At 47.9% G+C, this 25452-nt stretch overlaps 1 protein-coding gene across 1 annotated transcript; it reads left to right on the top strand.

Moving 5' to 3' along the window:
• Nucleotides 1–17294, top strand: Hhipl2 (HHIP like 2). The gene is made up of 9 exons (XM_034513375.2): nt 1–318; nt 4310–4962; nt 5943–6086; nt 7376–7707; nt 9168–9294; nt 9754–9896; nt 13765–13846; nt 15696–15778; nt 16922–17294. The coding sequence occupies exons 1-9, from the start codon at nt 1–3 to the stop codon at nt 17203–17205; spliced, it is 2166 nt and encodes a 721-aa protein (XP_034369266.2). The 3' UTR covers nt 17206–17294.
• Nucleotides 17295–25452: the final 8158 nt, after the last annotated feature.

Here is a 25452-nt window from a genome sequence, read left to right on the forward strand (position 1 = left end):
ATGCTGGGAAAACATACTAGCCCACACACTGTTCCTAGTCGGCGGGCCTCATGGCTCTTTCCTGGTGTTTTCTGTCTGGGCCTCGCATTCTTGATGGGCTGGGTGGGCCTGCTGCAGGGACACCCCCAGTGCTTGGATTATGGACCACCTTTCCGTCCTCCTCGCCACCTGGAGTTTTGCTCTGACTATGACTCCTTCGGCTGCTGCGATCAGCGCAAAGACCACCACATCGCTGCCAGATACTGGGATATCATGAACTACTTTGATCTGAAGGGCCACAAACTCTGTGGAGGTTACATTAAAGACATCCTTTGCCAGGTGGGTCTGAGTGTAATCCTAAGAGGAGGAACGGGGACCAATTTGGAAAAGTGATTTGTGGCTTTAGGGTGTTTGGCTGAATGGTGGATCCTGGAGTAGGATGTTTCTGCCAGGCGCCCCCCCCCACCCCCCCGGAGAGCTAGAGGTGAGGGTGCCCTGGTTCTCCATACTCTTCCCTCTGGGATTTTTCTCCAGATAGCGAAGATTGAAAGAGGTATTCATGGGGTTCTCGGTGCAACTGCACCGTCCTGCCTACAGGGAACAGAGAGCTGGGCACAGCATGCCTGTGGCATTTATACATCATGCAATGGGGCGGTGGGGGAGTAGTGACAGCTGCCTGAGTGGGTGTTTTGCCAAGGGGGCTTCAGTTGTGATAGTGGTGGTGGCAGGGGTTGGGGTCCCGTCTGTAGAACTCCTAAGCTGGACACAGAGAGCCTCAAGTTGCCGGGAGGAAATGACCCAGAGTTTCTTCTCTTCAGGCTCACCAGTAGCTAAAATCCACATGGAGGAAGCATCACCTTAGCTGAGCTGAGCTTGAAAATAGGAAGGTATGAGCGAGCGTGTGCACACACACACACACACACACACTCTCACACACACACATCTGTGGGAAGAGAATCCAATGAGAGAAGCTTCTGCAAGAAAGTACAGCTCTAAGGTTGTGACAGAAATCCTTCTGGGGCACTTTAGTGCTATTATGTGGCTGACCCAGGGCATCTTTTCTCCACTAGCCACTCTTTCAAAAGTATACAGTTCTCCTCAGGTCTATGCATGGGCACAGACAGCCCAGGCAGGAATCAGTGCAGTCAATATGTCTCAGAGGACAGATACCTGGGTGGTATTGCCTCGGGGCTGTGTTCTCCTGGCAGGGTACCATTCCTCAGTTGTTTCCTGGAAACTTAACTGTGAGATGAACAAAGGTGTGTGTGTGCGCGTACGTGTGCACATGTGTATGTGTGTGCGTGTGCATGCATGTGTGTATGCGTGTGCATGTGTGTGCATGCATGTGTGTATGCATGTGCATACATGTGTGCATGCACTGTATGTGCGTGTGTGTGCATGTGTGTGTGTGTGTAATGGCTGGAGGTCAGTGTTAAGTGTCTTCTTCTATCTCTCTTTACCTTGTTTGGGACAGGGCTTATACAACTTGGATCTCCTTGATTCAGGTAGGATGGCTGGCCTGTGAGCTCCAGAGCTTCCCTGTCTCTGGCCCAGTGCTGGGCACTGGCTGTGATCCAAAGTGCCAGGCTGGGATCCAAATGCAGGTCGTCCTGCTGGCAAACAAGCCCATTAGTAAGTGAGCCATCTCGGTGGAAGAACACAAGCTTTTCTGAGAAGCATGGAAACTTATTTCTGAGATGTCCTCTGCTGAAAATCTCGCTTGTTTCCCATCTCCTCTCGGATCTAGAAAGCCACATTTAGCTGTTCCCTTGTTTTATGAACTTGAAGAATAATGAGCCCATCTGCCTGTTGAAATAGACAAGACCATTTCCCAGAACCACGAGTAGTCCACTCCCAACAGTGCTGCTTCAGACTGTTGTGGCCCCCACTCGTCTGGATCATATGTTGGCTCTAGGTCTTGGGACTTCTCAATTACATGACACCAGGGTAAAGTACAGCACTGTGTCTGGCCGATTTCTGTAGTGCTTTTCTGAACTCTGGCAAGTGTGAGCTCCTTGAGAACTCAAGTGTGCACTCTGCCCACAGCTGCTTGTGGGGCCCGCCCACAGGAGAGGTGCAATCATCACACAGCAGAGCCGCTTCTGGGTCTGAGTCTCTCCCTGTGGAGAAACACTGGTTTGGTTCCCGAGCTGAGTCAAAACAACTTTGCAAGCTCTAAACAGCTGCCTAAGAGTGTGCCAGGATGACGGTTGTATTTCCAGAGCCAGCTTCCGTCCACAAGCATCTCCTTATTTCACCTCCATACCCAGCTGATGGACTGGGGTGATCTGACACTCAGGAGAGTGGGTCCTCTCGCTTTGTACCAGCTTCTCTGACGTGTAGCCTCAGTTGAAGCAGGCAGTCCAAGGGGAAGCGCTATGCATCTCTGGGCATCTTTGTTTCCCTCAGCCTCATAACCAAGGGCTTGCTTTATAGTGACCAGGAGAAAGGAGAATGGTGAGACTCTAATATACATGGAAGTGCTGCTGGTCCCTTTATGAGTGACTCCAGTCACTCAGGGTACTTGGCTGCGAGAGCTGTCAGTGATCTGAGGTGCTTGGCTGACAGACTCACCTCTACCCTACTGCTCCAGATTCTCTCCTTTAAACCTCAAGTTGGTTACTTTTCTGTCCCTATGATAAAACACCATGACAACAAAGGCAACTTGTTTTTTAAAAAGAGCATTTAATGTGGCTTATGGTTTCAGAGGATGAGAGTCCATGATGCTGGAGTGAAGGAACAGTTGAGAGCTCACCTCTTGATCTACAACCAGGAGACACACACACACACACACACACACAGAGAGAGAGAGAGAGAGAGAGAGAGAGAGAGAGAGAGAGAGAGAGAGAGAGAGAGAAGTACATGAGACTTTTGAAACCCCACAGCCCACATCTAGGGACACACCTCCTTCAACAAGACACAGTACTTCCCAAACCTAAACAGTCCTACCGATTAGGGACCAAATACTCGAATATATGAATGAGCTGATAGGGCCATTCTCATTCAAACCAACTGCTCTTTTAATTTTCTGAGTCTCAGTTGCTTCTGTCTGTTATCACTGCAGGGGGCTGAGGATCCGCCCACAGTTTCTCCTGAAATTGCTACAGTCTAGGAGGTCAAATAACAGTTACTCCTTTGAACATTTAATCCTTGTATACTTTTGTATAGGACAGTCTCATTACTAAAACGCTAGAATTGAAAGAGAAACATACAGCTTCCAGTACAGTGCCTTGCTTATATCAAACACGAATGTCTAATATATGAAAAAATTACTAAGCATCTTAACCTCTGGGAGAGACACAAATAGACATTTTGATTATATACATTTGCATTGTTAAATATTTTAAACACGAAGGAGCATAGAATATGACTACTAACACTAGGTATCTAGATTTAATAGATAAGGAACTTGTGTCAGGTTGTTTCACCTTGAGAAAAGGAAAGATTGAAAAATGCAATAAATACCATTGCCTTAAAAAATATTCTCCCAGGGATGGAGAGGTGCGTCAGTGGTTAAGAGCACTTGCTGTTCTCATGGAGGACCAGGGTTCTGTTCCTAGCACCCGCATGGTGTCTTACAGCCATTTGCAACTCTTATGCCCTCTTTTGGTCTCTGCAGATGCCTGCACACACATGGCACACATAAACTCCTATAGGTATTCTCACATATATGTACATAAAGAGAAATATTTTAAAAAGCCATCCATCATTTAATATATAATCATAGGTGTCAAGAACAAGGCTATTGACAGCTGTCATACTTGCACAAGATCTAACTGCCCGTCATGGAAGGGGGAGGGGCTCTTGAAACCCCACCCCTCAGGATTTATATCTAGTTATGGTTGATCATGGAGGGAGAGACAGTTTCTTCAGTGGTGAAACCACAAATAAGGTGCTTTGATCCTGTAAACAAACACTCGCTCATTCTGCAAACAGATCTAATAAAAACTCATTGGGTTACACACACACATACACCACACACACACACACACACGTAGACAATAGACAGGATGCTTGTTGTAAAGGAGATTGGTGAGAGTGGGACGGGGATGGGAGAGGTGGTGTGGTGAGTTACGATTAAATGTGACATTAAACGTCAGGATGAAACCCATCATTATATACAATTTAACGCATGCTAACACACATTTTATGTGAGGCTTTTTCTCCAGGTGCATTTACTGTATCAGAAATATGGCTTCTAGAGAAACGATTAACAGCCATTTGTCTGCAAGCTTCCAGAATGCTGACGACCCCCCCACCCCCCACTACACCGCTTCTCCTTTTTCTTTGCTTGCTCACACTGAGATTAAGCTTCCCATTCTTTTTCCAGGAGTGTTCTCCCTATGCAGCCCACCTCTACGATGCTGAGAACCCCCAGACACCTCTCCGGAACCTTCCGGGCCTCTGCTCAGACTACTGCTCTGCCTTCCACCACACTTGCCACTCGGCCATCTCCTTGCTAACCAATGACCGCGGCCTCCAGGAGTCCCATGAAAAAGATGGTACTCGCTTCTGCCACCTCCTCAACCTTCCTGACGAGGACTACTGCTTCCCCAACGTCCTGAGGAACGATCAACTGAACCGTAACCTAGGAGTGATGGCTGAGGACCAGCAGGGCTGCCTACAGCTCTGCCTGGCCGAGGTGGCCAATGGGTTGAGGAACCCCGTGTCCATGGTCCATGCTGGGGATGGCACCCACCGCTTCTTTGTTGCTGAGCAAGTAGGAGTGGTGTGGGTCTACCTCCCTGATGGGAGCCGCCTGGAACAGCCCTTCCTGGATCTCAAGAGCATGGTGCTAACCACACCGTGGATCGGGGATGAGAGAGGCTTCTTGGGCCTGGCTTTTCACCCCAAATTCCGCCGCAACCGCAAGTTCTATATTTATTATTCATGCCTGGGCAAGAGGAAGGTGGAGAAAATCCGGATTAGTGAGATGAAGGTTTCCCTGTCTGACCGCAATAAAGCAGATCCCAAATCAGAGAGGTGAGACAATCTCATGAGAACCAAAACTACGCTCCCAAATGATGCCCCTCCATTCTTGGGGTGGTAGCGAAGGACTGGGCCTGGTTTTCAAGTACTAGACTAAAATGTTAAGAAAACAAGTTGGACAGATGGTGCTAAGAGCTGTGGTTCTCTTGCAGAGGACCTGTGTTTAGTCCCCAGCACCCACACAGCACTCACAACCCTCTGTAATTCCAGTTCTATGGATATGACTCCCTCTTCTGGAAGCTGCTGGTACTGCATGCAGGTTGGTGCACAGGAAAAAAAAAAAGCACATAAAAATGTTAAAGTCACTTCTGATGAATGAGGACAACCTGGGTAACCTTAGAGTGAAGCTTCTTTATGGGGTATAGCCCTCACCTTACCTAACCTAGTCAGCGCCATGCTTACCTGTGTTAACAAAGGAGAAGCCAGGGCTGGCAGCCAAAAAGATTATAGAGTGATTAAAGATAATATATTAAATACATCAGTAGCCTCTAATTAATTGTGTGGCCACTAGATACAGAACCCTTTACCTTCAGTGTGAGATTGTCTAGTCGATGCTCTGGTTTCATTCTGTCGCTGTGACAAGGTAGAGGAGAGGGTGACTTATTTGGCTCATACTTCCAGGCCACAGTCAGTCACAGAGAGAAGGCAGGGCAGGACCCCAAGCCAGACTTGAAGGTAGGCCTGCTTGCTCTTCCAAACAGCATTACCTCCAACTGAGGAACTCATCTCATGGCATAAACACAGCAGGAGCAACAGAGGAGGCTGCTTGGTCGCTGGATTCCACTCAGCAAGCTTCCTTGTACAGTCCAGGACCAGCTAGCTAAGGATATTATTTATTAAGACCCTACTTTGTGGTCCTTGGAGACAGAAGCCATGCTTGGCTACCTTTGCAGATCTTGGTGGCTTGGACCAGCCAACTTCTGGGTGTCTCAGCCCTGCTAAAGCCTAACGTATAGTTTCTTTTTCCCTTTCAGGGTCATCTTGGAGATAGACGAACCAGCTTCTAACCACAATGGTGGACAGCTTCTCTTTGGCCTGGATGGCTATCTGTACATATTCACTGGAGATGGAGGGCAGGCTGGGGATCCCTTTGGCAAGTTTGGAAATGCTCAGAACAAGTAAGCTGAATGGAGGGCTGTACCCCTGTTCTTCTCACGTGCACCCCTGGTATACGGTTCCTTTACATAGAATCAAAAGATCTAATCCCCTTTGGATTACTTTCCTATCATTAATACATACAAAACACTGTGCTAACTAATATAATTGCTTAATGTGGCCGGACATGGTAGTACACACTTTTAATCCCAGCACTTGGGAGGCAGAGGCAGGTGGATCTCTGTGGGTTTGAGGCCAGCCTGATCTACATAGTGAGTTCCAGGATAAATAAATAAGCAAGCAAGCTATCATAATGCTGTGCAGAAAATAATTTTAAAATTAAACGTACATAACAGGACACTCTAGGGCAACAACCATGTAATTTGACTTATATCTCAGTACACCTCAGGCTCCGTGCTAGGCTCAGACACACAGGAGAAGTCAGTTAATAAGAGCTGAGACATATTGGGTGCCCATGGTGTTGATAGTGACTGCTTCTCATATTATCCTTGAGAATGTATGACACACTTAAAGGGCGAGGAAGTTTTAATTTGTTTGAATTGTTATGTCATTAGTAGCAGGCCTACTGTAAACATGTATGAGAGATTCCTATGTAGGGATTATGGTTTCCATTTTCCTGGCACAAAAAAGACAGAACACAAAAAAGACTTGGACACTGGTGTCAGAGTCCTTCGGTGCTATCTGTGCTGCAAGTCAGGGTCCCTGTGTCCTGCCCTTTGCACTCAAGGAGTGCTTGCTCCTACTAGTCCAAGGAGTGAAATATTAATGTCAATCACACTAAGCTAGTATCTGCTGAATGCTGTCATTCAGGGATTTCATTATGTACCGTGTAAATGCCTGCCCATTAAATGTCTTATCACACCAGCAGTGTGGCACAGCCTCACAGCCCAGCACTCAAACTCACTGGAAGAGCCTCTCTAAAAAAAAGCACACGGCCCTTTGGGGAAACAAAAACAAAACAAAACAGAACAGAACAAAACAAAACATTACTTATTTTCAAGTTTACAATAGTAGGCCAAATTGGAGGGCGCCCATCATTAAAATAGAAAGCCAAATCTTCAAATTACTAAGGGTCACGTGGTACAGGATCACCTTTGAACCAGAGGTGAGGGAGTCTTAAACATCTCCTAAATAAAAGAACCAGGCCGGTCACTCTCCCCTGTGGGGTTCCTAGCAGTCTCCCGAGAGGCATAAGCTCTCAGCGGCCTCCCTGGTTCTCTCTTCTGACCCTTTGCGTGTCTTACTTGTGTCCCTGCTCACCCGGCCTCTTTCTTGCCTTCTTGTCTTTCAGAAGTTCTCTGCTGGGGAAAGTGTTAAGGATTGATGTGAACGGGGCAGGCGTGGGTGGCCAGCGGTACCGAGTGCCCCTGGACAATCCCTTTGTTTCTGAGCCAGGTGCCCACCCTGCCGTCTATGCCTATGGGGTCAGAAACATGTGGCGCTGTGCTGTGGACCGAGGGGACCCGGTTACACGCCAGGGCCGAGGTCGGATGTTCTGTGGGGATGTGGGCCAGAACAAGTTCGAAGAAGTTGACCTCATCGTTAAAGGCGGGAACTACGGCTGGAGAGCAAAGGAAGGGTTTGAATGTTATGACAAGAAACTTTGCCATAATGCTTCCTTGGGTAAGTAGGATGCTGTCTGGGTGGTTTCCGAATGAGTTGACTAGGTTGGCAGAGCAAGTAGCTAGGCAGCTACTGACTATTCTGAGGGTTGTCTCCATGGTGGCTTGTTGGGCTATGGAGTGGTACCTCTCTGCTGCCCCAGTCCGTCACAGCAGAGGCACTTTGGTGATGTTTGAAAGTCAATCCCTGCTGGTCAGTAGTACTTGCCTAGTTAGAATCCCGGTGCTGGAGGCAGAGGCTGGAGGCTTGTGAATTCAGAGCCTGCTTAGGCTCCACAGGGACTTCAACGCCTGCCTGCGCACCCTGCAGGGGTGCGGGGAGTAACTCCTTAAGGTTAGCAGATCAGTAACTTTCCTACCTTTCTGTCTGTCTGCGGCTGCATTACAAAGACAGGAACTGAATGCTGTTGGGCGACTAGTTTTTGTCTCCTCTTCTGGAGTTGGGGGGTCTGAATAAGCCTGGATTGACTTTGGCCTCGAACTCATGATCCTCCAGCCTTAGCCAACTGCATGCTGGGAGCGTCCAGCCCTTTCTGTTTGCACAGAACCCTTCTCTCTAGCAATGTCTTTGCTCAGATCACTGGGACACTCGCTCTGTTTTACGGAATGGGATGTTTTATGGAATGGAAAGTAAAGCCAACTGGTGCTGATTTGGGACCGGTGAGATGGTTCAGATAGAGGCGCTTGATGCCAAACTTGATGAGCAGAGTTGATCCTGGGACCTGCGTGATGGAAAACTCAAACCAGCACCTGAAATCTGTCCTCATTGCAAATGCTCACACACATAAATGCAATCTTTTTTTTTTTTTTTTTTTAAAGTGTTTTGATTCATATGGTATATGCCAGCCATAATGCATTTACATTTTGGGTGCTCTGGGGTACTGGGACTGACTCGTACTTTAAAGAAGTTACTCGAGTGGCTTCTAGGCATATGATTTTACGAACTGCTGGTAGAGCAAACTTGGTGGCTACATGGGCTTTAAAAAGTCTCCCAGTTGGAACACTCTGTTAAAACGGTATCCCCCATACACATGGAGAAGAAAGATGGTACCTCAAAATCAACAATCAAGGGGTGTTGGAGAGTCCCACCTGCTTCAAAGCTAGAGACTGATGGTCACTTCTTCCTCCTCCCCCTGCTCCTCCTTTTGAGACAGGTCTCACATAACCCAGGCTGCCTTTATGCTTGTTGATCCTTCTGTCTCCACGTGTGTCTCAAGATTTCTGGTATATCTGCCCCGAGAGCCTAAGAAGGGAACCAGACATAGGGAAGGGGATTTGGAGTTAAGATAACAGGCTTGTGTCCATGGTTGGTCTGTTGAGAAAAAGGAAGGATTCAATGGTCAGTCTTACTAATGACCAAAAGCTAAATAAGACAGTTGAGTTGAGAAGTCTACTTTTGATTTCTTAGAACTATCCACTTAGGCTGTGATCTTTACTTCTTTCTTTACTTGGTCCTGACAGATGACATTCTGCCCATCTATGCTTATGGCCATGAGGTGGGAAAGTCAGTCACTGGAGGGTATGTCTACCGTGGGTGTGAATCTCCCAATCTCAACGGCCTCTACATTTTTGGGGACTTCATGAGTGGGTAAGGAAGTATTTATTTATTTGTTCCTTTTTAAAAAAAAAAAAAAGATTTATTTATTTTATGTATATGAGTACACTGTCATCTTCAGACACAACAGAAGAGGGCATCAGATCCCATTATAGATCATGTTATAGATGGTTGTGAGCCACCATGTGGTTGCTGGGAATTGAACTAGGGACCTCTGGAAAAGCAGTCAGTGCTCGTAACTGGTGAGCCATCTCTCCAGCCCGTTTTTTGTTGGTTTGTTTGTTTTGGCAGGTTTTTGATATTTCTGGCCAACTTGCAGTTTACTATGTAGAACAGAACAGTCTCAAACTCATGGCGATTCTCCTGCCTCTTAGAGGCCTGCTTCACCATGCTCAGTGCTAGTACTTGAGGATCCTTGATTCTGGGAGGGAAAATAAAACTGTGGAGTGGAAATACGGATCCCTACAACATGAGGTTTTATTTTTCATCTAGTCGACTTATGGCTTTGCAGGAAGATAGGAAAACCCAGAAATGGACGAAGCAAGACATCTGCCTGGGGAACTCGTCCTGCGCCTTCCCCGGCCTGATCAGCGCATACAGCAAATTCATCATCTCCTTTGCTGAAGATGAAGCAGGTAACCCCTGCTGTTCTGTAACCACAGCGCCCAGGAGATACAGTCACTATTTTCAGTGTCCTGAGGGGGGAAACAGATTGATAGTTGATTGCCCCACCCCCACCCCTGTTGTAGTGTTGGAGCCAGCCCCCAGAGAGTTCATTTTTAGTTTCAGCATTCCATTGGTTGATGTTTCATTTTGAGGAAGGTTAAAGTTTCAAATTTTATCCATTTTGTTTCCCTAAGTATGCACAGATCCTTTTTGTCTAGCCATGCTTAAGTGGCAAAAAAGGGAATAACATGGTGTCATAGGCAGGGGATGGAGCTCAGTTGCTCAGAGTGTCTGAGGCCCTGGTCTCATAACTGTAATACCTGTATTTAGGAGTGGAGGCAGGAGAATCCAGGAATTCAAGATTATCCTTGGCTTATGAGGGTCTGGGACTAATCTGGCTATGTGAGGCCTTATCTCAAAATGCACCACACACACACACACACACACACACAGAGAGAGAGAGAGAGAGAGAGACACACACACACACACACACACAGAGAGAGAGAGAGAGAGAGAGAGAGAGAGAGAGAGAGAGAGAGAGAGAGAAACACAAGGAGAGACACAGACAGAGACAGACAGACACAAAGCAATTGAAAAAGAACAAAACCCAGTATCTATGAGTGTCTCCCAGATACCTGAGATTCTGTGTGGATGGAAGGCCAGGGGTAGGAGAGTCTCGAGTTTAGCTCTTTTCACTCAGAGCCTCAGGGTGGCTGCACAGGACCCTATCTTGAGGAGGTAATAAAGAAATCCAGTCAGCCCCCTTTCCTCTTCTCTCAGCTAGCTGCTGGACAGATACTTTGGCAGGAACATTTATAGAAGCAGAGGGTGTTGTGTATTTTCTCTCCCTCAGTGACAGAGATACAGGCCAGGTTAGACCAGATATAAAGTAGATAAAGGCAGGCTTATTAGGAGGCAGCTCTCGGGTGGGTTAACCAGTCTCACAGGTGGAGGTCAGTGAAGACACACATCCAGGCTAAAGCAAGGGGGTTTTATGAAGTTTAGGTGAGGAGAGATGACGTGCCAGCTAGGAGCTGGGATTATGGCCCAAAACTGAGCCCCTGGGCTGGTACTTTTGGGTGGGTCACCAGAAACGGGGAGCGGAGATTTTCTCAGTGTGGGCAAGGTTGGAGGAAGGAGAGCAGACAGGGGTTTCCCAGCTTGTGCAGGGGATGAGCAGGGGTCCCAGCCTAACAGAGGGTATTTTAGAAAATTCAAGAATTTTAAATGGAAAAAGCCTATGTGAGTTGCAAATTGGGAATCCAAACATTTAAAGTAGAAAAACCACAGACTGGCAAGAGGCTACTCAGGGAAGAGAGGATGGATCAGTGCAAGCCATTCATCCACCCTAGTGGGGCCTCTCTACCGGAACCCTCCAAAAGGTGCTTCTCTGCAACACAGAATCCTGGCTTTGGAGGTTTGGTTTGCTGAGCCTGTGGACAGTCAGAAGGGGAAGACAGGCCGCTTTTGAAAACAGTCACTTCTAGCAAACACAGCTAGTGTCCTCTGGCAAGTGGGACTGTACCAAGGCTTTGCCCCGGTCAGTCCTGAGGCCAGAGAAGCTGCCTCATGGTGAGTTTCTTGTAAAAGCAGGCTCCTTGTTGTGTCCTTTTGAGAATACTGTCTCCTGCATCAGTTGCTAGCTTTGGGTAAGCTAGTTTTCAATGGAACTAGACTGCCTTAGCTCTTGCCACATTTTAGTCAGGGAACACTTAGACTTGATGCTGGGTGTGACTGAAGTGAGGTTACAGGAATGGCTGGCCTGGAGCTATCCCTGGGCCAGTGTGCAAACTGACCTAAGTAAGTAAGGGCTGGCCTCTGGAGGATGCTTGCAGCAATCCCTGCTGCATCAGAGCTATTCAGCATTCTGCCTGAAACAGATATTAAGGGGAAGGCAAGATGGGTCAGCAGGTAAAGGTGCCACTAAGCCTGACAACCCGAATTCATTCCATCCAGGAACCCAAGGAGAGAACTGCTTGCTTCCTGCCGCTTGTCCTCCAATCCCCACACATGGACCGTGGCACACACACCTCTCACATGCCCCAAATCAACAAGTAAGATGTAAAACAGATACTTACAATGTTAGCTGCATACCACAGATAAAATTTTGTATTTTCCTCCTAAAACATAGAACCGGGAGTCCTTGGCATGTTCAAAACATACACATTACACAACAGTCAGGTTAAGTAAACATGCAGTAAGATAGCTTCTGCCTCCCACATTGGATCCGGTGTGTGTTTTAGGTTCTGGCCAGAGTAGCTTGAGTTCACGTGACTATTGGAAGGAAGCTCATTGATCTGATGGTGTCTGATGGTGTTTGGTGTTTCCAGTCAGATAGTACAACTGAACCCAGAGAAGAACGGGTCCTGACTCCTTGGACCTGTCCCTTCTCAGAACAGTTATAAGCACATCTTATATCAGTATGGGGAGCCATAGTGTCTACAATACCGGTTACTCTGGGTAGCAGACTCTGCAAAGCCTAAGACCCTCACACTGCAGAGAAACAGATGGGTGCTATTCTCCACAGATCTGAGGACAAAGTTGTAGAACTGTCACATTTGCAGCTTCATGACTGTCTTCCATGAAGCTGACAAGAAGTTACATAAGCCTTGTGAGTGAGTTTAATACTGTGTAACCCGATAGCATTATGTCGGGTTGACAGAGCTGCTGAGGCACGTGCATCAGAGATAAGAAAGAATAGGGGACTGAAGAGACAGCCCAGTTGTCAAGTATCTGCCCTGAGAGCATGAAGACCTGAGTTCAGTTCCCCAACACTCAGGTTAAAACTGGGTGTGGTGGTGCGCTGAAATCTCTGTGCTGGAGAGGAAGAGGCGGGTGGACGCTGAAGCTCAGTGGCTAGCCAGCCCAGTCAGACCCTGTTTCAAACATAAGATGGTGAAGAGTCAAGGGAGACACTCAGTGCCAACCTGTGGCCTCTGTATGCTCATTTGTACGTATGCATGTCACATACATCAACACGTACATATATATCCTCTCTCCTGTCCCCCTCATAAGCCACTAGCAATGTTGTCATTCCATGCCTCTCTCTCTTATGGGTGAATGACTATGTGGGGATTAACATAGATTGGGAGGTCTCCCAGGATAGCACAGCTCAGAAATGGTGGTATGAGAATTCATGTCTAGAATTACCCAGGTAACACTGTGGCTGAGGCCCATCCACAACCACAGCCATGCTCGGCACAGACAACCGCCAGGTGAAGTGAGGTAGATTTCTTCCACCGGAAAGTAATAGAGATGTTTTCTGAAACCTAAGCAGGAAGGACTGGGAGGAGGCATGGCTTGTTTCTGAGTGTGATCCTGGAGGGTGTGGTTGGAGGTGTTTGGGATGGGGGTGTGTGGAGAAGACCAAGAAGAAAGGCTGAAAGAGTGGGGATGGTCAGAAAGAAATCAACAACCTAGTCACCGAGGGAGAAAATGTCAAAGCTAGGCTACCAGGAAACAGGGATGAAGGGACGGAGTAAAGTGACTGGCATATGGCAGCAGCCTGCACTTGTGTGGCATGGTTGGAGAAGGGGGTGGAGCTTCACCGAGGCAACATTTCTGGGAGATAAGAGGAGACAGAGACCAGTCTGTTGGACCCAGCAGCACACACATGGATTGGCCTCCACTGGGCCTCCTTCTAAGAGGTTCAAAGGTGAACTTTCCCCCTTGAGAAGCCAGAGACCTGGTGCAGGGCTGCCTGTCAGGCTTCCAGAGCTCACCGTGATGATCACAACCCTTTAGGACTGGTAGCTTCATTCCATTGTTTTCTGTGTGTCCAGCCGTATCTCAGCTCTGCTGATGTGGTATTCTTGGTCTTGACTCCTGTCTCCATAGGGGAGCTGTATTTTCTGGCCACCTCTTACCCCAGCGCCTATGCACCACGTGGATCTATTTACAAGTTTGTGGATCCCTCAAGGTGAGCCTTGGTGTCATCTTCTTCTCAGGATTTAGTTCATGGACATACAGATGGATTTTCCGCTCTGAGGCGCTATTCAGTGGATATGTGACAAATAGAAGTAGCCGTTGCTCAGGGCCCAGCATAGCTTCCCTCATCTAACAGCTGCTCTCTGTCTGTGTGACCTCAGAAGCTCCTGGGGGAGGTTTAGTTGGTCCCCAAGGCCGTTCCTTAGATGTTTTGCTGAGAAGTAGAGTGCGGGTTGCCACACGGTGAACCTTGTCTGGGTAGCCTGTGGTCTATTGCTGTGCACAGCTCTGGTCTTCTGGCCTGGAGCTGCCCAGCCTTTAGAGTGCTCTGGGTGGGGTGATCATGCCCTCCCACCCAGAAGGACTTCTGCTCTTCCTACTAATGGTTTACAGGCTGACCCAAGTCCCCTCTCCTTTGTTTCCTTTGTAGTTAAATGTGGTTAGGAGATAACCTAACCCCCCTCTTTCCAGAGAACAGCCCGAGAAACAAAACAAAACCAGACAGAAATGGTTGGTTGAGAACTTTGTTGTTGGCTTTCTTGAGAGGAAGTCTCATATTATAGTATAGGTTGGCCTGGAACTCATTTAGTCGTCTTGAATTCAAGGTAGTCCTCCTGCCTCAGCCTCCTGAGTGCTGGGCTTGTAGGTATGAGTCGCAAAGCCTGGCTTTATGAACACACATGTTGACAGAATGCCAAGAGAAGACAGGCCTCAGGCCATGGTTAAGGAGACTGAAGCCGGGCAAGCTAAGTCTCTGACCCTCATGGGGTGAGAGTGACATCAGACGGTCGGAGTGAAGCGATGAATGCAGAGAGAACCGCCTGGGAGGTTCCAGTACAGTGCCCAAAGCCTTATTTGTTTCAGGAGTTGTGCACAGGGACATGCAACTTAACTGCAAGATGATGCTAGCTGGTGAGGTGGGCCATGCTTAGCTTCTGTTCTATCGTTCTTCTGAAGGGATTTTCTTTAAAGTGATTGATTATTATCATTGCAACAATTATTACCATCACCACCACCACCACCATCACCACCACCACCATCATCATCATCACCACCACCACCATCATCAACACCATCACCACCACCATCACCACCACGATCATTACCACCATCACCACCACCATCATCACCACCATCACCATCATCATCACCACCATCATCATCATCACCACCATCATCATTACCACCACCACCATCATCACCATCATCAACACCATCATTACCACCATCACCACCACCATGATCATTACCACCATCACCACCACCATCATTACCACCATCACCACCACCATCATTACCACCATTACCACCATCATCATTACCACCATCACCACCATCATCATTACCACCATCACCACCATCATCACCATCACCATGATCATCATCATTACCACCATCACCATCATCCCCATTATCTGATGAGCACTTACTATCTGCTGGATCTGGTCCAAGTGTTATTATTTTTAACTCCATTCTTCACCAATCACTTATGGTGTGCCAGGGACACAGCTCTCAGTTAATCTTTACTATTTCCCTGTGAGCCATTGGAAACCATTTTTTTTTTCATTTCATAGATGCATAAATTAAGGCTTAGTAAGATGCCCTGGACTACTCTGATGTGGACCCAGTTGTACCTCCATTTCCCCACTGCCTCCTGAAGGCACTGGGTGCCCTTTCTCCTCTTCATCTGAGCTCAGAGCACACTCCTACCATAACTACCCAGCCCATGGACAAGAAAGGGCCAAGCCCAGTTCTTATAAATGTACACTCTGAGTCAACCTCGGTGTATTGATTGTGTCTTCACCATCTTGTGACATTGCCCTCTCTGCCCGTGTTTATAGGCGAGCCCCGCCAGGCAAATGCAAATACAAGCCTGTGCCGGTGAAAACCAAGAGTAAGAAGATCCGGTTCCGGCCGCTCGCTGGTGAGTCCCTTCCTGAGGTTTGGCTTAGTCATGGGTTATAGCCACATCCTTAGCAAACATGTGGCAATCCCCGGTGGAGGGTCAGACTTTCTTGGTTTTCTTCTTGTAATATTTATTTTATGTGTATGCATGTTTTGTCTGCATTTGCATATGGTCACTGGGTGTGTGCAGGAGCCTACAGAGCCCAGAATGACACTTCAGATGCCCTGTAACTGGAGTTTCTGTTGGTTGTGAGCCACACTGGGTAGTGCTGGGAACTGATTCTGGGTCTTCAGCAAGAACAAACAGTGCTCTTAATGGCTGAGCTGTCTTGAGCTCCAAGGGTCATAATTTTTCTCTAAAGGGTTATAAGGATTATTAACTTGAGCTCAGTGTATACATCTTTTGTACAGACCAGAATTAGTGGGATGCCTGCTTCTACTGTGATCTGCTGTCCTCCAGACATCCATCGGTCCATCCATCCATCGGTCCATCCATCCATCCATCCATCATCCATCTATCCATCCATCCATCCATCCATCATCCATCCATCCATCCATCCATCCATCCATCCATGCAATTGTTAATGTATTCATTCATTTGGTGATAATTATTCAGTATTTACTTTGTGGGAGGTTCTGTGCTAAGCCTGGAGACATAGCAACAGATGCTCAACATCTCTAACCTAGGCAAATTGGGAGTCAAATGGGAGGAGGACATAGAGAAATAAGTTAGTTGTGAGGTTCTGGTTTAGAGGTTGTGTAGGGTACTGTGAGGGAGCCTGAGGTGAGGAAATCTTCCTGGTAAAACAGGGAGTCACGGAAGACTTTTAAGAGGCAGGGTCCAGTCTTAGGCAGACATCCCAGAACCAAGCATCTCTGGAGGGACACTAATCTGCAAAGAAAGGCATTTACTGCCAGGCCAGATAGGGGTATTAAAATGATATCAATACGAACAATTGTTATCACAGTTCCCTTAAGGCAAGCTGGGTGTGGTGACAATAGCAGTACCAGCTCCTCAGGAGGCTGAGACAGGGGATTGCTGGAGACCATCCCAGAGAACTCTGCCAGGCCCTGTCTTTTAGAAAGCTGTAGGTTCCTCTTAGGGCTCCTTTTACAGCTTCTTCCTGGGCTGGCTGTCACTGAATAAATCCTTACCTTCCAGCCACGGTCTTGGACTTGCTGAAAGAGAAATCACAGAAAGCAGCTCGGAAACCATCCAATTCAACCTTAACTTCTAGCTCAGAGCGGGTTGCATCTCAGAAGGGCTCCTCCAAGAAGCTGGCTTCTCCCCGAAGCAGTAAGAAAACATTTCGAAGGCTTGGTACCAAGAAGAAAAGCAGAGTGTGGTCCCCGGGTCCCCAGGGCAAGAGGAAGCAGAATCTCGACAGCCGTGGTGTCCTGATGAGACAGGCTACACAGAAATCCCCAGGCAGAAGTCGCCCATGACCTCTTGGTCAACTTGGCCAATGAGATGTGAGACAGGAGAATGCTTCACCGAGTGCATACTGCTTTTGATGCTGAGTCTGGGTCTCAGACAGTCAGGAAGCCTGGGCGGAGCTGGATTCCAGCATGTGTGGCCTTTCTCCCCCTGGGAAATCTTGCTGTCTACTGAGGAAACATGAGCCTGGTCTGTGGGCAGCATTTCTGTGGAGAGACCACAGCCCACATGACCCTACACCTGGCTCATGGCATGTGCTAGTGTGCATACCTGCCTGGAGTCCCACCTGACACCCTTTCTACTTGGGGTAATAAATTACCTTTGGCTTACTCTTACACATCCTTTGATCTCAGGGTTTGGCAATGGGAAATCTGGCATGTTTCAGCCAGCTTGCTTTAGCAGCTCGCTCCTCTCTCCTGCTGCCTGTGACTGGCTCCTAAGTAAGCCCTCTGGAAGACAGATGGCCCCCTTCTTTCCTCCAGACAGAAGCCCGTGAACTGAAAACAAGCAGGCTCAGCTCTGATCCTCCAGCACTTGTTCTTTGGGTTCAGCTAATGGCTAATCAACACAACTGCATCTCATTTGGGGGTCTCGGTTGGCCACCTCTGTAGGCTTCATCTTGAAATCTCCTCGTCTTGCTTAGTCTTGCTGTACAACTCTGTGGAAGATAGGGAAGGCAGGGCTTCTCAACCAGAGTGAGGAAGTGTCTCAGAACAGCCAGTCAGTGCTCCCTCTCAAAACAACACACCTGGCCCTGTGGGGGCCTCGGTGAAGGCCTGTGGCTTTTGAACTAAAGGAGGAATGGAGAACTGAAGGTTGTGTGTGGAGGGGTGGTTGTGACGGTGGAGAGAAGGCTCAGAAATCAAGGGCACTTACTGCTCTTCCAGAGGACGTGGGTTCAGTCCCCAGTAACCACAAAGCTCCTAACAACTGCCTCTCACTCCAGATCCAGGGGTTCACATGCACACAGGCAGGTGAACTATCCATACCCACTAACAATAGAACTAAGAGAGGAAGTAAGATTCTGGCAGGTATCCAGATCAGGAATAACATCTAGGACACCGTGGATGCTTAGTTTAAAGAGAACAAAGCCTAGCGTACCAGGGCGGCTAAGGGCTTTTATTAACCAATAATGTGGGTGCTGCTTTAAAGGCTGAACTGTACTCTAGAGGGTTTTTTTTTTTTTTCCCCTGATAGAAACAAGCCGTACCTTTCTCTTCTGCAGGCACACTCACTCGAGCGACACTCTTGAGCCTCTCTGCTTCTTGCTCTTCTATCTTTATGGAAGATTCCCGGTATTAGGTATTACCCATGTCTTCTCGAACTGCCGTTTTCAAGGCTTGTTTATCCACCCCTCCCCCTCTCCTAGCTCCACCCCTTTCCTTATTAACAGTTCTAGCAAGTATTCTGCAGGATAGAAATAAACTTGAGGGCGTAGCTTTGAGACCTCACACTTCTTACTTTTCAGATGACCACCTCATCTTAAAGATGGAAGGGATTTAAACCCCGTGTCTGTTGGGGTCCACACTAGCCCTACGTTGGGGCGCCAAAAAATGTTGAGAGCCGCACTAGTCCCACGTTCGGGTGCCAAAAAATGTCTTGGCCCGAGCAAAATGTTGAGGCCCTGGCCGACCCACGTTTGGGCGGCCACTGTATCCTGGCCCAAGCTGCCGCTCCGGTCCTCGGGTCAGGGTTCAGCAAAAGCGAGAGTGAGGACGGACTCGAAGAATGCAGATCAGACAGAGTGTAATTCAATCCCGTTTATTCTTCAGTCTAAGTCCTAAGTCTTGAGTTCCTAGTGCCTAGTCCCTAGCTCCTAGTCCCTCCAAGTTCCAAGTTACTTCTTCCAAGTTCTCTTCCAAGTGCCTGCTACCTGTCTTCTCTCTGCTGCGTCTGGTTCTCTGTTCTGTTCTGTCTCTGCCTTTTATATGTCTCACTTCTAAGCCATGCCTTTTGGTTACACCTTTAATCATGCCCTTAGGTCTTGTCTCTAAATCTTATCTCTAAATTACACTCTTAAACTACACACCTTTAATCTCACACACCTTTAATCTCACACACCTTTAATCTCAAGGTATCTAAACCAAGATTATCGGAGTGTGCTCAGCTGTTGTAGGCTATTGTAATCCAAGTCACATGTCAGGGTATATGGTTCAAGATGGCTGCAAAGCTGATAGCCGCTTTCTGCTAAAAGTCGGCCCCCAACACGTGTCATTTCGTTCTAAGATGGAAAGCCCTGGATCTGTTCCGAAAGATTGGCTCTGACCTCTGAAGCGACTATTTGAGTTCATGCCCGTTCAGTCTCTGTTAAAAGCAGGCAACAACAACATAGCTCGGTTGGTAGTGTTTAAACTGAGCGTTAAAAACACAGGTTATCAAAATACAGACTACACCGGCCAGATGTAAGGCATTCTGAACTCCTTTAAAACTGACTGTTTTAATTATGTGTATGCGTGTCTATCTGTATGTGTTGAATACAATGCCCACGGAGGCCAGAAGAGGGTGTTGGAGCCGCTGGAGTCAGAGTTATCAGTGCTGAGAACTGAGCTGGATCTTTTGTCATTTGCAAGAGCAGTAAAGTTATTTTTTCCAGCCCCATTCAGGACTCTTTTTGAATGGGAGGGTTGTGGGTGGGTCTAGAGAACAGAACTGAAAGGATTCTCTGAAATTCTGGGAAGCTGGGGGAGGGGCAGAGAGTTTCCCTGGCCCAGAGTTTTTGCCGAGTTGTCATGGAGAGTCATGCAGTGAGCTTTCATGGAAGGTCACAAGACTCTCAGAAAGCCGGAAAAGCACAGTGAAGTCAACATGTGTTCAGTTTCCTCACAATTTATGGAGTTGGAAAGTCCAGAAGGGAAAGAAAACAAAAACAAAAGCAAAATAAAGGGCCCAGGTGCTTGCAGACCAACTGGTGGGGCGGGGGCGGGAGCCACAGCGACCCAAGAAGGATAAGGTGGTCATGGCAACTGAGGTGATGCTGAAGCGCGGCTGGAGACAGCTCCATGCTGCCACCCACAGCAGCCTTGCGGACTTCCGGTTAGAGACCTCTCAGCTGAAGCCGGAGTGCTTGGCTGGGATGCAGAAAACCACAGTAGGAGAGGACACTATGAAGCAGAGTTGGGGTTCATTATGAAGAGTTTTTTTTTTTTTTTCTTTTTCTCATCGATTAAAGCATGGGTGCTAACAGCAGGCTGGTAGTCACACAGCGTGGGACCGGCCGACTCAGTTACAGCCTTGCCAGCGACCGTGGTGGCTTCTGAAAACACATTAAAGCTTTATTGGGAACTTTCTTTTTCCCCTTCTCCCTCTGGTAAATGGGTACATGGAGTTCCTGAGGCACCTTGGATAGCATTACATTCTGATAAGCTAAAACCACACTCACAAAAGAGGGGAAATTAATTATAATTATACATTTTATTTCATCCAGCATGTTCAAACACTGTAAGCTGTTAAGTCTCCCTAATGACAGAGTTTACATTCTTTGTCTTCTTCGGTTCTAACTGTTCTAAGTGGAGGTATGGTTGTTCTCATTTTAATTCGGTAAGGTCATACTTCAAGTGGCCTTCAGTCTGTGTATCCTTTATCAAGCCCTGGCCCCGAGATCTGGGTGAAAAATCCCTCGCCGGAAAATTCATGCGTTCAGAAAAGATTCTTGGCGCTCTACCCCAAGTGTCCCAGCTCAGAGGGTGTTCTAGCATCCAAGGAAAAAAAAAAAAAAACAAACAAAAAAAACCAAACAACCGAGAATGGCTCTAACTAGGAAAGCAATCGGGAACTTTTATTTTTGGGAGTCCCTCCCCCGCCCTTGCCCTTGGCAGGACAGGACTTTGGAGCCAGGCTGGGCTGGCAAACAGGGGCTGCCACGTGTCGGCCACAGCGCCGGGCGGTGTCCAGGTCCAGCCGGCCACAATCCCAAGGCCAAGTGTGGGAGGCTCAGCAGCGCCTCCTCCCCAGCCATGGTTAGAGCAGCGCCACAGCGCCTCTCACCGGCCGACCCGCGTAACTGCAGGCCTGGAGCCTCCGGGCTGCCAGAGGCCAAGTTTGCTTCCAGGAGCATTTTCCTTCAGAACAAGAGGGTGGAGCTTCAAATCTCCATTTCCCGTGAACCTAGTTAAAAACCTAGTGCGGTAGTAAGGTTCCAACCCCATCCCACCTTCTTCTTGCTTTGGTTATATTCCAGGATTCCTCCGGTCCCCGGACCCCAGTTGTGTTACTTCTAAAATACAGTCGGGATGCCCGGTATCGGTGTGAATTTCTTGAGAGGCATCCCCAGGTGCTAACATCTTAGGAATCCGTTTCCCATTGCATCTTTTCTGCTCGTTTGAGTGATGTTTTTATTCTTGGAGAGTTTCGTATTTTATCCAGTCACCTACTGCCTCCTCCAGCTCTCTGTAGGGCATGGACCCTTCTCCTTCCCAGCTTCGTGTCTTTTATTTTGTTATCGATCACCCCTTGAACGCAATACATGCTGCCTGTATGCACATATATGTGGGCCATCACTAGGGCACGAGCAACCGTTCAGTGGCCAGGTCCCTCAGCAACTACCCGATAGCTTCTCCCACGTGGGTGGTGGGGCCTTGGGCACCCCTCCCCTCCCCGTGCTGTAATTTTGACTGGCTTGATTTTGTGCAGGTAACCACAGCTGATGTGATTTGATGCATGCAACAGCCATGGCTGCCTAAATGTCAGTGTTTCGCGGCTCTCCCCCCAGTCGCCAGTGTCCTGAGCATTGGATTGTGGGAGATTGATCCACCCACAGCTGAGTGCCCGGTTGTTTATACTTGGCACTTTGGCCTGTTATGAGTCTCTAGATGAACCACAGCCCACCGCCAAAGGAAGCTTCTCCGACTACAGGTGAGGGAGAGGCAGGAACCTATGGGCACAAGCATACATATTTAGAAGGTGGTTTGATAGTATGACCACTTAGCACAAAAGCAAAAACCAAACCCAAACCGAACCGAACAACAACAGTAGGTACCCTACACCCCTTCCCCCCGCCCCCCCAGACAGGCCTGTGATCTCCTCAGTCAAGGGCTTTTGACTGGGTTTACAGCACCAAAGATGAAATTTCTCTTGTGGAGCTTCACATCTAGCCAGAGAACGGTTGGTTACCTGCTTAGCTGTCATGCGGCTATATTCCAGTGGGGACTTCCTGCCGTCAGGTCAGTGCGGCAAGGATCACAACTATGGAAGAGTCTTGGTGACTTTTCTCCTCCAGAGGCTGGCACAGCCCCTCTAGCCTAGGTAAGCTAGCCAGCAGAGTTTCCTGGTGAGCTCGTGTTGTTTCTCTATGTTGTGCATCATAAGGGAGTGGTGTCTTCAGCAACCAGATCTCACCATCTAGTCCTGGAGGGCAACCAAGAGCAATGGCGGCAGGTCTGTGTTGTGTTGGGTGCCTCTGGGGGCCTCCTTATCCAATAACTCACAGGGAGAGATTGCCTGCCTGGCTCTGAGATAATCGTTTGTAACTTCTGTCTTCTGGAGGCAGCATTATTCACTCATGCAGACTCTTTCTGTTCAATATAATGTATATGTCCATACATTAATAGCCCCAAACAGCGCCACCTACTGGGATCAGCTGTTTAAACACATGAGACTATGTGTGGCATCAAACTTGGGAACCTGAGTTCCAGACCCAGGGTTTTCAATCAGGGATTGATTTTGCACTTCCCACCCCAGGGAACCAATGGCGACGCCTGCAGATATTTTGATAGTTGTAACAGGATGGGCTTGGGGCTTGGGGTTGCTACTGGCATCTCCTCGGCAAAAGATAGGCGTGCTGTTAAATGTTTGTGGCAAGCAGACAGCTTCACAGTAACACAGACCGCTTTGACCCAGTGGTACCAAGGTCAAGAAATTTCAGTCTCTAAATATCTGGAAGGCACTGGGAGTCTGGAGCTGGAACTGCTGGATGGTGAGGGCTACCAGCTTGGGCTTCATGCACCGGGCAGGAAATCTGCAAGGACCGTGGAGGCTTAAGGTCAACAGTCTATCTATTCTTAGTGGCTACAGTGGAGACACTTCCTACCTCTTGTGTGTGAAGAGCCATGGTGACATGGTACCAGGAGAATATTCTTGTACTTAAAGTTCAGAGACCTTGGTCAGGCAGGTTAAATAAAGACAAGACAATTGCATCAGGTCCCTTGGGACCGCAGTCTTTCTCCATGTCTGTGTTTGGGATATCGGGAGATGGCACCAGCGTCTCTGTCAGAAGCTCATCATTTATAAGCAACAGCTGCTAAAGAGATAAAGATGAGGCAGGGCTGGCAAGTAAAGAGCTCCCCAGCTTCCTTGTTGGTGACATGGTCCTAGCGTGGTTACATCAAAGATCAAAAGAGCACAGCACAAGACTTCCAGGCAAAGTTGGCCTGGTAAGTAGAAAGAAAACTTCCCTACAAGAGGACCTTGTACTCTTGGCTGCTGTTAAGTGAGTAGTCGGTAGGTGGCGCTAGGTCACCACATAAGAGACTGCCTGACTTGGCTGCAAATTATTCCAGGCAGTTTTGGAGTACGCAACACCCCTGAGAGAGAAAAATAGAGTAAAAGGAGAGATTTAGTTCTTAAAATAAGTCAGCAGCCTAGTGAAGCAAGCATGACCACGGCAGGTACATTTTCTTGCCTGAATCAGTGGAGAAGGGCATTTGCTGCCTGAGACTCTGGCTGCAGATTCCAGATGATCAAAACACACACTTAGACAAAGTCTCACAGCAGGTCTGGTCTCACAGGTGAATCTGAGCCATCTGGTGCCTGGCCATAAGGCTGAGTCCAGCAAGGACAGTCTTTTGTGGTGACAGTCCAGAAGGAAGGGCTCTGTCACCCAGACCCTGGTTTTTGCTGCCAGTCCTGGTGCCAGGACCCCAGCTTGTGACTGTTTTGTCAATTTGAAGCTCTAACATGATTAGGCTATCTCTGGATAGTGGTTTCTGCTTCCTTGCCTGGGGTCTGAGCAAAAGACTTAAGAAAAAGGAGCCTGAATAGCAGTTTGTAATGATGCACAAAAGTCCCCCCCAATATTGAGATCTATGTTCCTGGAAAATGGGGCAAAGCAGATTCTGGAATTTTGAGAGTCAAATAGCAGATCACTATGGCACAGATTTGACAGAAAGAAAAGGGAGGAGAAAGATGACAGGCTACATATTCAGTGGGGTGGTAGGAATATATTAATTATACATAATAGTAATATAGTAATTATACATAAGGGTTTCACTATATTTCCATACACGCATCTAAAGCATCTTGCTATAGTCACCTTCTCTTGTTCCCACCCCCTCCTCCTGGTCCCCTCCCTCTTCCCATCATGCCCCTCTCTTCAACTTTCATGTCTTTTTTGTTGCCGTTGGTCCAGTGCGTTTCGTTAGGATGCTTACAGGAGTGTGGATGAAAGGTTGTTTACTGGAGCACAGGCAACTTAGCGGTGGTCACACCACTAAAGAACGTGTCTCCCCTAAAGTAGCCATTAGCTGCTCATAACTCCTCAGAGAGCAGTTGGGTCTCTCGAGCCCGTCTTCCCTCCTAGGATTCTGACGGCCTTGTCCCGTGTAGGTCATCGCAATGGCTGTGAGCTCAGGAGTGTAGCTACCCTATTGTGCCTAGAATGCTTCCAAGCAAAGAATTTTGTTTCTTAAAAATGTGGGTGACCTTTGGGTGTATGCCACGCTCTTTTCCCAGGAGTCTCTGGAGAGCCACAGGCTACAGGCCAGCAAAAGCAGTAATTCATAATGATAAACAGAATCTATAGACCCAAATAAAGAGATCAGTAAATTTGAATCCCACGACAGCATGCAAATCATCTTCCGCAGATGACACATGTTTCATGAATGATCGTAATGAAAGCCGTCTACAAGTTGGTGGTGCTTGCATATCTCAGCTATGCCCAACAATGCAGCTTCCAGCTGGAGATACTGGCGACCGTGTGGTGGGATGCTGTTTCCCAGGTCACCTCACATTAACAGTGGACTCTAAAGACCTTGTTCTAGGAGGCAGAGTTTCTTTTTTTATGACTTGGGGGACATTAAGTGCCCAGGTGGCTCACTCTCATGTAGAGATAAAGTAATAAAGTGAAACTCATGTGGGGGTTTGCATCCCTCATCCTGGGACATATCTCCTGTTCATCTGATTCTTCTCTCATCTGTGGAATACTGACTTTACACCATGTTACTTCAGGGCACTGAGGAAGATCTGTGCAGAAACAAACCTGGGGTCTCTGCCTTCAGGAAGACATGGAAACAGGTCTCCTATTCTTCTGATCCTCTCATACA

The sequence above is a fragment of the Arvicanthis niloticus genome, chromosome 10, assembly GCF_011762505.2.
Source record: "Arvicanthis niloticus isolate mArvNil1 chromosome 10, mArvNil1.pat.X, whole genome shotgun sequence".
NCBI lineage: Eukaryota > Metazoa > Chordata > Mammalia > Rodentia > Muridae > Arvicanthis > Arvicanthis niloticus.